At 45.1% G+C, this 16,252-nt stretch overlaps 1 protein-coding gene across 1 annotated transcript in view; it reads left to right on the forward strand.

Moving 5' to 3' along the window:
• The window catches only part of LOC108795861 (galactoside 3(4)-L-fucosyltransferase-like), a 39,792-nt gene extending 30,918 nt beyond the window's left edge, over positions 1–8,874 (forward strand). The window contains exon 5 of the mRNA XM_018567175.1: positions 7,908–8,874. Coding sequence (XP_018422677.1) covers positions 7,908–8,874 — 967 coding nt within the window. The remainder of the gene's footprint in view (positions 1–7,907) is intronic.
• The last annotated feature ends 7,378 nt before the right edge of the window (positions 8,875–16,252 follow it).

Raw genomic sequence — 16,252 nt, forward strand, 5'->3', positions numbered from 1 at the left:
ACAACCCATGGTGCAGGCCCATGGTGCAGCGATTTGGACCCCCTTTGGCAGCTTAGTGAATAACCCCCTTAGTGATAAAGGAGTACTCTGTATGTCATGAGGGGGTAAAACAGGGCTAAATGTAAAGCGGGCAGATCGCTCGTTTGTTTACAAGTGATCTCAGCGATGTTGCTGAGATCACTTGTATGCAGCCTACAGCTTCAGTGAAAGCCTCACTCTGGTCGTGCTACTGCAGATCAGTGGGGGTAGGCGTTACTAGCAAGGCCGGTAGTTACAGAAATGCTGCTCTCCAGGAGGTGGCAGGGAGTGGGCATTCCTAAATAATAGCCAATAGGAGCCTGCAGTGGTAAACAGAGCTAACTGAGGTGTGGCTCCAGCCAATGAGAATGTGGTGGGCATGGTTCAAAGGAAGCAAGAAGATCACACTTGGATCTGGAACTGTGGAGAGTGAGCAAAGGAAGCATGCATCAGCTGTCTCACAAAGGAAACACTTTCCAGGTCTTTAAAAAAAATTTAAAAATGGGCTGGTGTGGGATTGGGGTAGGCATGAGGGTGCCTGCGGGGGAGGGGGTGGCTATTGGAGGGGGGCCCTTTTAGGTAGGCTGTATGCGGCTTCATCATTTCTACTCACTGGCCCTGGTTACAAAGGGCAGGTTATCTGTTTTGAGTAAAGCCCCTTCTTTCGCTGATCAGTGTTAAAGAAAATTCTATTTATGAAGGTTTGCAGCAGACAGTAGACTGCTGCTGTCATTATTCACCCACCGCTGCTGCCGATTAGTTGTTAGGACTGTCTGGCATCCTAGCAACCAACCACCAGCAGCTAGGAAGTTGAATGACAGCAGGTTGAAAGACCACTGGTGGATGGTTTCGGAGAATATTCTGGCAATTAACCAATGATGTCCTGCCTCCACAGTCCCCACCCTTCTCAGCATTCCCATCTGCATGTTCATTGATTTGCCTCCTACTGTCTGCCCCACTCAGTGAGCTGCCCGCCCCTGCCCAAGTAAGCTAGTGACACATAAGGGACACATAAGGGACAATGCTACACTATCAAATATGGGGGAGCTCTGGGGAGTCTGATGTAAGGGGGACTCTGGGCACCAAGTCCCCCCATACATCACAGTTCTTAGGACTCTGATGTAAAGTTGTTAAGGGGGGGATCTTGCAGACTCTGATGTAATGGTGATTCTGATATAAGAGGGAGATCTGGGGGATTCTGATGTAAGGGGTGACTCTGGGGATTCTGATGTAAGGGTGTCTCATGTAATGGGGAGCTCTGTGGACTCTGATGTAAGGGGGGACTGTAATGCAAGTTTGACTTGCATTTTTTAGTTGCTATTATGGTAAATTTATCTAAAATATGAGTGTACAATTTTAGAAAGGGGTGCAATTTCAGTGCTTGCCATAGGCGCTATTTTTGTAGATTTGCTCTGTCTACTACACAAGGTATGTTAAGAGATTAACAAGCACACATTCAGTTGGAGCTAGGAACCACTCCAAATCTACCAACGTCCTTGGAAGAAGTAAAATCCACTCAGTAATCCCAGAAACATAAAAAACAAGACTTGCGTTGTGCAGGTAACTCAATAACTAACTCACTATAAAAGCCCAATGAAAAAAAAGCCTAATGAAAGGAATGACAAAAAAACATCAGGTAAGGCAGGTTTGGGACATAGCAAACCAAAATGAGTTGAGGGAGCAAATACAACATTGCATTCCCAGGCAAAGGAAAGCTTACACTTCATTCCCGGACATGGGTTGAGCCCAGCAGGTCTCATGGCAAGGGACACTGTTGTCCCCCGAGCATATTCATTTGGCCTTGGGTGTAAAGCAGCCGACCCCGGGCAATTATCAGAAAAAGTCCACCAATTTGGGATGGACACCAGCCTGGAGTCCAGGAACTCAAAGAAGGGAGTTGATCAGGCAAGTGTAGTGAGAAAGTAGAGTTCTGTCTGTGGACAATTGAATGGAAAGGATGTGCCCATCTATAAGATCAGCCTCAAGGATGGCTTCAAGCAGCAGTCTCAGCACACAGTGCATGTGGAGGGTGTGACAGAACAAGTCTGCCATGGTGCGGATTCTGGCACCATCAAAAATTCTAATGGTTCTTTAGCTCAATCTTGACATGTGCACCAGCAAAAAATGTGTTTCATTTAATCTCCATTCGGATTTTCCGTTATTTCTTTATTATGGATTCGAGTCCGAAAGTCAATTCATGTGAGGATTCGGATTCATACGAAATTCATTAGCGGTATTATACTTAGACATGTAAGCCGAAGAAAATTTCTGTTCGGTTCGTTTCAGATTTTCTTTATATCGTTTTTTCGCCATTCGGTTTCCGAAATTTTATTCGGTTCGGGTTTCGGATTCGGACGAAATCCGAACTTTCGTTATTTTCGTATGAATTTACAAACTAATTTTCGTTGTGCTAAAGTGAAAAGAAAAATTACCTTTTTTATATGGAAAATGATAGTCACCAGCAGCACTTTTTTTACAGTCCGCAGAAGCATAACTATAAGTGGATGAATGGGCGGTGTTATTGCATATCTCTGGCCAACCAGCTTATCAAAGCACACACAAGCACGAAATTTTACGAGTTGATAAATTACATGATTCCAATAGTGTAGGCAGCCTTCTGGAGCCAGTCCCCTCATTCAAAGCAGCCCTAACCACCAAATGGAGGATGTGGGCTGAACACTGGACACCCACAAAAGCTCCTACCCGTACAGCCTTTATCATATTTGCCCCGCTGTTGGTCACCATGAAGCCCATCCTGCACTTGCTGCCTGCCTGTTCTCCCCTCCACTGTGGCACCTTCCCAAATGTTCTGAAAGGTGTGGTATTCATCCATCACCTCTGCATGAAGGAGGAAAGAGTGGTGCCCCTCTTGGCCACCAATGTGCCGCCAGGGACAGGTATGCATGCTGGCCACTGGGAGCACTCCACAGGTCAGTGGTGAAGTGCATTGCCTGTCCGCTGGCCCTTCCAAGCTCTCTTCAGCACGCCGAAGCAAGCCCTATACAAAGATTGAACCACACTTTGGCTAAACGTGGTGTGGGATGATATTGGGGAGCCACAGCATGAAGGAGAGGACTAAAGGGCTCCCCTTCCACCATATTGAAAAAGGGCCCCGCCAGCCACAATCAGTTGAGCAATGAGGTGATTGCTGCCGGGACCACCCCCTGGCCTGAAAGACGCCTAATTGCTCCAGAGTGGGTTGGGTGGAAGGGATGGGAACAGCATCCCTCTTCTTCTTTGATTGCCTGGTGGCGGTGGGGGTGGTGATGGTGCTTGTGGATCCCTTTGTGGTGCTTAGGGGAGAAGCCACACGCTTCCTTCCTTAAAAGCACTGCCTGGCGGTGCATACGCATGTGTTAGCTCATCCCACTATTGGTCAAATGACCTATCACCTTTCCTCAGTTGATCTGCCTGCCGCAGTGTTAACATTTGACAAGCTGACTTGGCCAGTTTTTAAAAAATGCTGCCAAATGTTTGAACAGCACTATGTGGTCACTATGTCGCCCAGAAGAAGGGACCCTGCGTGGCCAGGAAACGTTGGCTGTATGACGCATGTGACAATTTAATAAATAATGCTTTACTTCTTGCACATATTATCGAGTGCTGGTGGTTTCTATTATGGTGTGATGAGAGATAGACAGCCAGGTGAGGGCATGACATTGCAGTGAGAGACAGCCTGGTGGGTGCATGAGAGAGACAGCCAGGTGAGAACCTGACAGTGCAGTGAGAGAGACAGTCAGGTGAAAGCATGGCAGTGCAGTGAGAGAGGCCGCCAGGTAAGAGCATGACAATGCGGTGAGAGAGACCTCCAGGTGACAGGTGAAATCCTGACAGTGCGGTGAGAGAGACCGCCAGGTGAGAGCGTGACAGTGCGGTGAGAGAGACAGCCAGGTGAGAGTGTGACAGTGCGGTGAGAGAGACCGCCAGGTGAGAGCGTGACAGTGCGGTGAGAGAGACAGCCAGGTGAGAGTGTGACAGTGCGGTGAGAGAGACCGCCAGGTGAGAGCGTGACAGTGCGGTGAGAGAGACAGCCAGGTGAGAGTGTGACAGTGCGGTGAGAGAGACCGCCAGGTGAGAGCGTGACAGTGCGGTGAGAGAGACAGCCAGGTGAGAGTGTGACAGTGCGGTGAGAGAGACCGCCAGGTGAGAGCGTGACAGTGCGGTGAGAGAGACAGCCAGGTGAGAGTGTGACAGTGCGGTGAGAGAGACCGCCAGGTGAGAGCGTGACAGTGCGGTGAGAGAGACAGCCAGGTGAGAGTGTGACAGTGCGGTGAGAGAGACCGCCAGGTGAGAGCGTGACAGTGCGGTGAGAGAGACAGCCAGGTGAGAGTGTGACAGTGCGGTGAGAGAGACCGCCAGGTGAGAGCGTGACAGTGCGGTGAGAGAGACCTCCAGGTGAGAGCGTAAAAGTGCGGTGAGAGAGACCTCCAGGTGAGAGCATGAAAGTGAGGTGAGAGAGACAGCCAAGTGAAAGCGTGACAGTGCGGTGAGAGAGACAGTCCAGCGAGAGTGTGGCAAGACAGAGAGAGAGCCCAGTGAGACAGACAGATCAGACCAGAGAGAGACAGACAAAAGAAAGTGATAGAAAGTTTAGAGCATATGGAAGAAATCGTTCCTCACACACAGAGCCATGTGGAGATGTGTTGTGATGATCTCAGGGAGTTCTCCTCCTCTCTGCTCTGTCACAGCTGCTGCTGATCATCCTCTCAGATCTGATTCTGAGTGTGTGCTCCTTCATGAGAAGGGGACGGGGTCAGCTTAGGGTTGCCACCTGTCCAGGATTCACCCGAACAGTCCGGGTTTTGAATGCTGTGTCCGGGTTTCATGGCAGCAGAAACCTGGACACAAGATGTCAGGCAGACAGGGAAGACCAAAATTAAGATAGGGGCTACTGGGGCCCCCACTGAAAATAGTCTTAATTGTGATATTTGCATATGAATGGGTGGGGCTATTTACATTTGAATAAGCCGGGACTCATTCTCCCCCAAAAAATGTCTGCGAGTCACTAGTGTGTTCGGGTTTCACTTGAAGAAAAGGTGGCAACCCTAGGTCAGCTCAGTCAGATCAGCAGAGAGGAATCAGCTGATTACATTTTACAGATACAAACTGACCCTTAGGGCCAGTTCACACCATAAAGAGAGCGTTCCAGAGCGGTCAGCTTCTGGAACACACTTTATCGCATCCCGGCCAGCTTCCTGCGTTCAGGGGTGGGAGGGGGTGGGGCGTGGCGGTGCATTAAAGTCAATGGCATCGAAACTACCCCGCACCCCCCGCCCACACCAGAATGGGTGGCACATCATTGCCTGCGTTCCAGTCCAGTGCGGTTTGAAAAAATGCTGCAAGCACCATTTCTTCAGATCACACTGGACTGGAACTCAGGCAATGTTTTGCCACGGGTTAAAAAAAATATGGTGCTATTGACTTCTATGCACTGCACGCCCCCTCCTGCTCCTGAACACAGGAAGCTGGCCGGGATGCGATACAGTACGTTCCAGTAGCTGACCGCTCTGGCTTTATGGTGTGAACAAGCTCTTAGAGAGTGGTATTGAAGTTCCTCTGGAGGCAATTTTGAATTTCAAGGACTCTGGCCTCTGAAAAAAATCAATTAAAAAAAGTATAAAAACAGCATTGTGACTCTGACAATGCACATACATACTTCGTCCCCCACCTCTACATTACCACAATAAACACAAATCACTTACAAAGGTGGAAATGTGCTTTAAGGGTGACATGGACAGAACACCAAAATGACATGCTTCAGAGATGCCTTTAATTCTTTCCCTGCCACCAACGTAAGGCTTACTGTGGAACACAACTGTTTCCAGCATGTAGGCGGGGTTCCCTCTCGAGGTGTTGCGTGTGAGTTCCCTTTGGGTTGGCTCTGTGTAACCCCATGTATGCAACACGAAACCAGGCACCCCACGGTCAGGGGCCTCGGCTCTGGTCTCGTGCAAACAACTCCCACACGTGTAGTACTGCGCACACAGGGCCTCATGGCCTCATGGCTTCCACCGCTTCTGCGGTATTCGGCGCTTCCTCCCCCTTAGGGAGAAAGGCCACCATGAAAGGCACCCTATGTCGAGCATAGCCCCTTTGCACACTTACCCTCCTCAGGATGGTTACAGCCACGATACAGTCCAACATCACACTCCTGTAGAACCCCACCTTCTCCGAGGTTGGAGGGAGAAGAACCAGTCCACACAGATAGTCTTTTCTTGGTTTTACTTAAAAAGGATGAACATGACAATAAGCATACGTTTCAGCCACCCCCGAGTGGGATTAAGGCACATCTCTTGATAGTTGCATAGTGATACAGATAAGAGAGAGAGAAGAACAGCCCAGGTACACCCCAGAGTCCACGACTTACTTCGGCCAGAGGCCCACTGGCAAATATTGTATATTCCTGTACTCTCTCCCCTCCTCCCCTCTTGGGCGCCCCCTATAAATCATCTCTCCAGGACACAGAGTCTCCCCAGGCCAGAGCTACATCTATCTCCAGGGCCCCATGGGGGCATCTAGTGGCCATTGGCCGTACTGCACCTATCCTACATTCCCCCATAGTTAAATATAGTACACTCCTGTACTAGCTACATGGACTACTGACAAAGACCATACCTTCTACCAAGGTATCTCAACATGGCCACAACTCTATGCCTACAAGGGCCTAACCCCTGGCTCCTAACTGACTCTAAAGCAATTCCTCTCCCCTCCCAGGGTGGGTCAACTCAATATTAAACCCTACGGACTAAGACTGGGATGCCATTACAGTTCATGTGCGTGTAAAGGCAGGCGTCCCAATACTTTTGGCAATATATAATGTATATACTTAGAAAAAATTTGGCTTTATTGCTATCTGCACAGATTGCTGGGATGCCACTTACAGATATCATGTTTCCATGACCACTATCAGAGGAAGTGATAGGAAATTCTAAACTGCACTGAAATCAACCTTGACGTAGGACCCTTCCCCATTCTATTCAAAATAAACTTAAGGATGGAGTCTCTCTTTAAGGGTTAGAGTTTGCTCAACATAGGGCTTTACATTAAGGACAGGGCAGAGGTTAAAGTGTATATAAACTCAAAACTGATTTTTCAGTATGTTTGATTTAGTGTATACAGTTTTATCAAGTAATTATTTTGTGAATCTGGAGAATCCTACCTGGAGATCCTGCCAACAACAGCACTTCCTGTTGAAGGCTGACAACGCTATGCTGCTGCACAGAAAGCTGAGAACAGGCATCAACTTAGCATTGTCAGTTAGCAACAGAAATTGCTGCTACAGGTAAGATACCCAGGTAAGCAACTTTGCAACAGTTTCACACAAAGTATTTGCTTACAGAAACTGTGAGGCATGATATCCAATATACTGAGCATTACGTTTTGGGTTTACATGCACTTTAGGAACAGTTCGGGCATGGTTTCCTGTTTGATTTCAGCTTCATAAAATCCTGAGCAGTTGTATTGTTAGATTGTAGGTGATAATCCTAATGCTTCTGTCCAAATTTGCTGGGATCTTTATAGTACCATGCCAAAAGCTTTACTTTTGTTTTATGTTATTGGCCAACTCAACCTAAATAGTTCCAGATGGGCATTGGTAAGTTAACTCGACTACCAACTCTTGGAGTCTCTTGTGGTGAGTTTTCCCAAAAATGACCTTATTTTGCTCCTCCCACAAGACCCCAACCATTGAATGGCTCTCTAATGTCTGCATTCCACAGTTACTTCTTTCTTTATTCTACATGAAATAAAACCTATGTGTGGGAGATTGGCACCATCACATAGCTTTGTAATGGCAACTGTAGCTGAGCATACCTGGAAAACCTGCAGGGTATTTAAAGTCAGAGAAGTCAGTGAATGTAAATCAACTTTGTTGCCTTTGTGCTGTTTAGTAAAAATCACATCATAAATAAGGTTTCCATTGTGCCCGACTGCACAAGTCCCACGGCTCCCTATAAGTCTGAACCCGATTTGGTTCTCTTGTTATGGACGTGGCCTTTTGGTTATCAGTTTCCTTTAAATAAGTGTCCAAAGCCCTTTGATAGTCCTCGGTGCCTGCTTACAGCCAACCGTAGCTTGTATAACACGGCAAATGCAGTCGTCTTTCATCACAGGGATGTATGTGGATCCAGAAAGCAGATGCCTCAGATGTCAAGACCTGAAGGACAATATTGGGTGTGGTTTAATTTGGAATCTCCAAGTCACAGTCCCAACCTGAACTTCATGGACAAACTCATCAACCTCACAATGTCCTACAGAAGTGACTCTGATATCTTCACTCCTTATGGATGGTTAGAGAAGATTGAAGTCGCTGAAAACTATACAATCTCAAATAAGTCTCAGCTGGTGGCTTGGATTGTCAGTAACTGGAATCCTAGTTCCAGACGGGTCAAGCTCTATAACGATTTGAAAAATCATATGCCTATAGATGTTTATGGTAGACAACATCTACCTTTAACCAGGCAGGACAAACTTAGCGTTGTCTCTAAATACAAGTTCTATTTATCCTTTGAGAACTCAATACATACAGACTATATAACAGAAAAACTCTGGCGTACTGCTTTTCTGTCTGGATCTGTCCCGGTGGTTCTTGGCCCACCCAGAGAAAACTATGAGAGATTTATTCCATCTGATTCATTCATTCATGTGGATGACTTCCCAAGTGCAAAAGAGCTGGCTTCCTACCTGCTTGAACTGGACAGAAATGATCAAAAATACCAGGAATACTTCAAATGGAGATCAAAACTGAGGCCAGTGGGAGAAACCTCTTGGATTGTTCATTACTGCCATGCATGTGTACAACTGCAAAATGCCCCTCCATATAGAACCATATCAAGTCTTGGCAAATGGTTCACATAACAAATAGATATCATCATTGTATTAATGTTTATAAGATACAAGCAGCCTTGCATATGAGTGACTAAACAGAAAATAACAGTTGCCCATGTACACCAATAATGAGCCTCCCTTTTAAAGGAGAACTATGGGGTCAGTGTTTTTCCCCATAGTTCTCCTTAGGGTAACGGGAGGCCACAAACTAGCATCCTCCCGTTACCCTAAGCTCAGTATACAGCGAGCTGCAGCTCGCGGTATACTGAGACGCCGCAGCCGGAGCGGATCCCGACATCGATGTCGAGATCCGCCCAGCTGCGTGAGTGACAGCTGGCTCTGCCTATCTAGAGGCAGAGCCAGCTGTACCCGCCCCCTCCCCCGTCCATTCTGCCAGTCAGCGCTGGCAGATCGGAGCGGGAAGAGGGGAATCCAGCCCCTCCCCCTGTCACAGCAGAGAGCCGTGACAGGATCGAGAGGTGAGCGAACCCGTTATGTGTTCACTCACCTCCCGATCTACTGAGCCGACCTGTGACAGTCTCATTGTCACAGGTCGGGTAGAACTATGAGGTGAGTGGAAATCACTCATCTCATAGTTCTTTAAATTTTGAAAGCCATTTTGAAAGCCAAGCCAGAAAGTCAAAGGTTGAATCAAATTTGCATACTATTGGCAACACTGTGGTTAGATATTATCAGTAATGCTTTAAATCTGAACAAATGACTTAATAGATATATAGGAGCAGATTTACCAGCCTTCTATTTCTATTAAATAGCAGGCATCTTCAGAGGTATATGTTATATGATGAAGAGACTAGGAAGCTCCCAAACCCAGGTCATTCTGTTCTGCAAATCTCAAATTCTAGATGATGTAAAGGCATGGTACTTCCCTTTACCACTTTTTGTGTGCCTCTATTGGTCCATATCTATGATGGGCCTCCTCACTGACCAATATTGAGGCATAGAAAAGGGGGAGAGGAGGGCCAATCACTAACTAGTTTTAGAAGTGTACATTTGTATATACCTATCAGCAGGTTTACTGAGCCCTGCGTGCTCTAAAACAGAAGCTACCTATGTGTACCTGGAGGTGCCCACTGTTTAATGAATGTGGCAGATTGTAATACACAAAATTAGCTCATATTTATTGTAAATCTAGTCACCGGTAGTTACTACACCTAGTTTCCTGTACATAGAGAATTCTGTTGTCTGTCATTGATTAACTCACCTTCAGAGAAGGCTAGTCTTTAAAAATGTAATGTTCATCAACTCTTTACAAAGACTAATAGAGCATAATACCATTTCAAGAGACTCCGCCCGCCCCATTCCTAAACATTGTGCAGCCTTCGACTCCCCTCCCCCCTGCACTTACCTCTCTCCTTTGGTTCCGTCCTCCGCCACCGAGTCCCAAGTCTCTGACTGCAGTGATCAGAGCGACAGGGTTAAAAGTAACCCTGCTGCTCCGTGCAGACTGTAGACAGTGAGAGGGGAGAGCTGTGCTCTTCCTCTCTCACCTGTCACAGGAGTTCCAGCACAGTACTGTGCTAGAACTCCTGTATTGGAGGTGACTGGGTCAATAAAGAGAATTGCTATTACACAGGTAATTTCTCCTGTGTGATAGCAATAAAGTTAGGTGGGAAAAAAAATTATATTGATAACAAATTTAAATAAATAAAAAAAAATAATATGAAATAATTAAATAAAAAAATAAAAAGGTAATTAAAAAGTAAAAAAGAAACAAATTATTAAAAAATAAGGGGGGGGGGCGCAACACAGGACCTGGCCTTGGGGCGACAGGGAGAGTAAATCCGGCCCTGGGTCCACCCCTGCAGGTTAAAAATGCATTCTCCTTCCCCAAATATAATCCAGACCAGTCTTCTAATAAAGAGGGTGTCAAGCCAGAGATCATCTTCAATGAGACTCCTAATCTGGTGTGACATCGGTTATAAGTGATCTAATGCAACAAAATTATACAATATGTAAAATATGTAGAGGACAAAAGCCCAAGCAGTTGTAATATAAGCTAGTGCACCACTCACATTGAGCTTGCTCACACAGGGCTTGGGAACAAAGGGACTTTGAGCCAAGTGGTGTTAAAAAATTAGAGTTTGAACTGTAGAGCTGCCCATACATCTTATAACCATAGCACGACTTTCGTTGTGCGATGGTTGTAAGGTAATTAAAATCTTGTAGATCTGCCCATCTTGGACAGGCAGATCGTACTTGCAAGGAGGGCTTCCGATGATTCCAGTGCTGAGGGGGCGGTGTGCGCTTGCGCACACCGGCCCGTTCGGCATTTGTCTTCAGAGCACGCCACTAACCCGATTTTCGGCAGGTTTTAAGCGTGCTCGGAAGACAAAAGAAATGCGACCGTACAGTAGAAACGGTCGCACGCCTTCCATACACCTGCCGATTATCGTACGATCGCGGGATCACCTGCGATTATCGCACGATAATCGGCAGGTGTATGGGCACCTTAAGTACTATGTTTAACTTCCTAGAACTTATATAAACATTGTAACTGGGATTATGTTTGAATTGTAAGTACTATCTTTAATTTCCTAGAACTTGTTAATTGTTAATTGTTTTTAGGGTTAAAGTGAATCTAAACAAAGCAAGGCAACATATTTGTATAACTTAAACTAGCAAGAGACTGTAGAAGAGACAGCAGGAACAACAGAAACAGACAAGCAGGAGATATAGACGGCCCGGGTCCAGAAACGGCAAGGCAGACGCCCTCTCCAGAATCGGTGACCCCGCCATGGGGAGCTCTATGACCTCGTCTGTCGTTCCACCGGAGAGGATACTGGCCTCCACTGTAGACCTGAAGAGCCGGCTCAAACTAGCTATACAGGGGACGACCGATCGCCCCACTGATCTCGTACAAGACGAGGAAGGATTCCTCTACCGGGACCACAAACTATATGTGCCATCAGAGATGCATGTTCCTATACTCAAACTCCTCCATGACTCCCCTGCAGCAGGCCACCTCGGAATTGACAGGACGCTAGAATTAGTGCGAAGATACTTTTGGTGGCCAAAGATGAGAGAGACCGTGACAGCCTACGTGACCACCTGTACAATCTGTGCATCCTGTAAACCTGAAAGACGCCCACCTTACATCAGAAAGTAAGCCAATTCCACAGCTGTGGTCCAAGGACCTTATTGACCCCTGGGGGTGTATAACAGTAATACAGGGATAACTTGTAAATAGTCATATGCATAGTTACCAACCATCTCCTATAGAACCCTGGTGAGATGAAATTTTATTTTAAACTTTGACATACTTGCATGAATTTTCAGAATTCATAACTAGATGTAGCATTGTGTTACTTTTACCCCTAACGATATAGGGGTTGATTTGCTAAAGTTAAACAGGATGTTCACAGTGCAGGGGAATTTGCACTTGGTCCACTTAGTTTCGTGAATGAGGTGAAGTTTAGCTGACTTCCGTCAAGAACTTAGAGACCACAGACAACACAGCAGTGTAAAGTTAGCCAGCAGCAGGACAACAGGACTAGACCCAAACTTACTACAAACAAAGAGCATAGGCTGTGGTTTTACTACACAAATTAAAGCAGAGGATACAGCAGTGAAAATTGTCCAGCAGCAGGACTTTTTTAATTAGGGATACTAGGTATAACTGGTGTATGCCTAACTTTTATTTTCTCTGAGGATAGGGTTGTGCAGTGAATGTGAGTGATACAATGTGAGGTGGTTTTTCAGGTACACACTGTTTTTGCACTTAACTGTATTTTGCACAGTGCAAACAAAAGGCAGCTCTATGGTCAGTTTCAAGTGAATGTTTGAGCACCCCAAACCTAACAAAAGGCCCTATTAAAATAAATATATAAAATAAATACAAATAAATTAAATCCCCAAAATAACACCCCTGAAACAAATACCCACTTTTTTAACAGAAGACTTGTAGCAAAAATCACTTTTAAAATAAAAATTTAATAAATTAAAAAATATTTTTTTTTTAAATAACGTTCCTAGCAACATAACATACAAACATACAATACAATATACTCCCCCAAAAATATGAAAACTCCAAAATTTCAAGCCCTAAAACAAAAGCACAAAACTTTTTTTTTTTTTAAATGGAAGCCTTGCAGCAAAACAAAAATCACTATGAACAGGGCACTAGAAAAGAAAAGAAAAAAAAGCATTGAATAATAAGAACAAAAAAGGAAGGTAGCAAAGAGGTTGCCCAATCAGAATTAATGTACAGTTTCCTAACTGACCCTAATATCTCCCTATGCAGTTTGTCAGCTTTCCCTGCAAAAGCGTCCAATTCACTGACACTGTGGCTGCTCTGTGCACCCCTTTTTTTTAGTAAGGGGCTAGGTTAACCAAAAGCTCCTTTTTGGCCCACCTTAATTTGCTGTCCATAGTTCAAAGGCCATGTAATCAGGGCCGTCTTTAACTCGGGGCAAAAAGGGCAGTTGCCCGGGGCCCAATCATTGTTGTGGGGCCCAAAGCAGCTGCCCCTTGAGCCCGCAGAAACTTGCCAATCGCATAGTAAAATACGTTATGGCATAGGGCACTGCCATAACGTATTTTTCTATGCGATCGGTACCATCGCATAGCACAGTCTGTACTACATTCCCGTGTGGCTCCCCCCCTTTCCGCACAGCGTGACATGACAGGTCTCACGCAAGCTCACAGGTGGACGTCCCGTGGCGATATCGCCGCTCCTTCCGGCTGCCTCACACACGTCTATGAGTGTCAGACGTGACATCCGGAAAGCTCTGATTGAGGCAGAGACTGGCACAAGACTGAGGCAGAGACTGGCACAAGACTGAGGCAGGTGAGAGCTGGGCACTTTGTGGCATTGGCAGGCCAGGCAGTAATAATTAAATCATTACCCTGTTTGGGCAAGGCCAATCATTTATAAATAGTATATTTTTAAAAAAATCATATAATAGGACTGTGGAGGATATGGTTGCATTTTCTGATGCCTGCAGCTGCTGGGCTACCAGCTACACCACCAAGGCAAAGGAAGAGCAAATAATTGTACATTAATTAATGTAAATAAATATATAAATACATTTAACATAGTAGTGACTAACCCTCATCCTTACTAGTGACTACTACACAACCATAGATTAGAGTAGGGCCACACTTTACAGGAGTTGTGTGGCTTCATATATGTTCACAACTCTATGCGACCAAGATGTCTATATTTAACATCTAGAAGTGGGGAAACATATTATAATTAGCTAGTAGAATTTATAAGTTATGAACTGATTTAGCAGCTGACACTTTTTTGTTTTTTTAACCTTGATTCACACAAGTCACCTAAAACAAGGCGGATTAGGAGGAGATTATGAATGCACAATTTATACAATGCACTCTTTATTGGGCAGATCAGCAATTCAAATTATACCAAGAGAGGGAAGCAGAAGTCTGATGTGACTGCAATAACATTGACCCTATGGCTGGAGAACAAAACTGCAAAAGTATGGGGCCTCTAAAGCTACCCGTTGGCATGCCGTGACTGCAGTTTGAGCCAACCATGTTAAAAGTCTCTTGTCTGTGTGCACCACTGAACACTACAATAGAGATGACTGAAGCCGAGAATTTTCATTTCCAAAACGTTTTGCTGAAAATTGGTAGTATTTGTCCAAATTTCACCATTTCTGTGAGATGGATCGGTGTCAATGGGAAAGGTGTAAAATAATAAATGTAAAAGAACAGTACATGATAAAATATTAAACACACAAAATAAGAAAAAACACAAAAACATGTAACATGGAATAAATGAAATAGCGATTCCACGCTAAGGATCCAATGATTGAAGCACATGATAAAAAGCTGCCGTGAACCAAAAATCACAGTGAAAAATAAAAACAAACACAGCGCTAAATATCGATCATATATAACAATCAAATATGAAACACGCCTGCAAATTGGTCAAAAATACAATAAACAAATATATCTCAAATAATAGTGTTATCAAGCTATGGGGCTCCTAATTATTATACCCAATATATATAAATAATTAAAGTGCATGAAAAAGTAAAAGTGCATAAAAAATTATAGGGATGCACCGATACCAAGTACCATACTCGGTACAAGTACAAGTACAGATACTTTACCAAGTCTAGACTAGAGAAAAATTCTAAAGTTAGGAGGCAGCTGTCATTTGTAAGGAGCACACAGAGCTCCTGGGATTTGTGCATTTCTGTTTTAATGTATGATTTTGTTTTTATAAATATAAATATAAATAAAGGGATGCACTGATACCATTTTTGCAAGTACAAGTACTGATAAAAAAGTTTATTGTCATGTGACAGTTTTCCTAAAACAATGCAGACTAATGATTTCAGGACAGTGGTGGAGCGCCACAGCTAGGTCCCAGCTGCACTCGCTGCAACCGTGGTAGTTCTCATGAAAATGCCAAGTATCTGCACTGGTACTCAAAGTATCAGTGCATCCCTAAATAACGATCAATAAAATCCTTTTATTGAGTGATACAGAAATGCTGCTACTTTACGTTGGAGATTACATGGTTCATAATTGAAGTTTGGGAGTTTGTGTGCATCTGCACCAAACGGTTTGGGAATACTGATTGAATGCTTTCAGTCAAACATTTCTGGTAAGTGTTTGACTATGGGGGCTGGTGAATATGGAGCACAAACAACACTGCATGGAGTGGAATATATTTTCTGCACTTATATCTTCCACGATTAATTATTGGGACTGTAGCCCCTATATAATATACATATATGTGCTATCACAGCGATTCTTGTTCCTAACTGTAAGGAATTAACTTGGCCCTGTGTGTGATCTGAAGCAGAGATTTTTGGGGATTGCAGTGCAGAGCTGACACTGGGGATTGCTAATAGAGCTCTTGTGAACTACCACTCCCAGGATGCTGTGCGAGAGGAAGGAAGAGGGCTATGTACTGCAGTGACTGAGCGTGCCCAGTCTGACTGGGGGATCTGGAGGAGACAGGCCTGTGTGCGGCACTGTGTGAATTAGGACTGCATGCGGCAGAGCTGTGTGATTCCCACTGACAGATTGGGACACACAGAATCTGTACAGCAGCACTCTGAAGGACGGATGTTCATCTGCTGAACCAGAGAGACTGTGTTCGAGCGCCTTAACCGAGGCATAGTCGCGTGGCTGAACCAGCCGCCGGAGTGACCCAGCCAGCCCAGCAGAGAGAGAGGGAGCCAGCCGGAGCCAATTGATAGAACTGCAAACATCCTGGATGGGTGAGGACCTTTTGTCGGGGACCCAGATGACTTCACTCTATGTCGCCTGAACTGAAGAGAGAGAGAGAGAGAGAGGACGCCCAGTTCCTGCCAGCAGTCTTCATATCTTTCCAACTGACCTGAGGATTGGTGAGAGGCCTTTGGCCACGTTGATAACCTGTTTGCTGTTCATATCTGCACTACAGTAA

This window comes from Nanorana parkeri, unplaced genomic scaffold, assembly GCF_000935625.1.
Source record: "Nanorana parkeri isolate BGI_ZX_2015 unplaced genomic scaffold, ASM93562v1 scaffold1017, whole genome shotgun sequence".
Classification (NCBI taxonomy): domain Eukaryota; kingdom Metazoa; phylum Chordata; class Amphibia; order Anura; family Dicroglossidae; genus Nanorana; species Nanorana parkeri.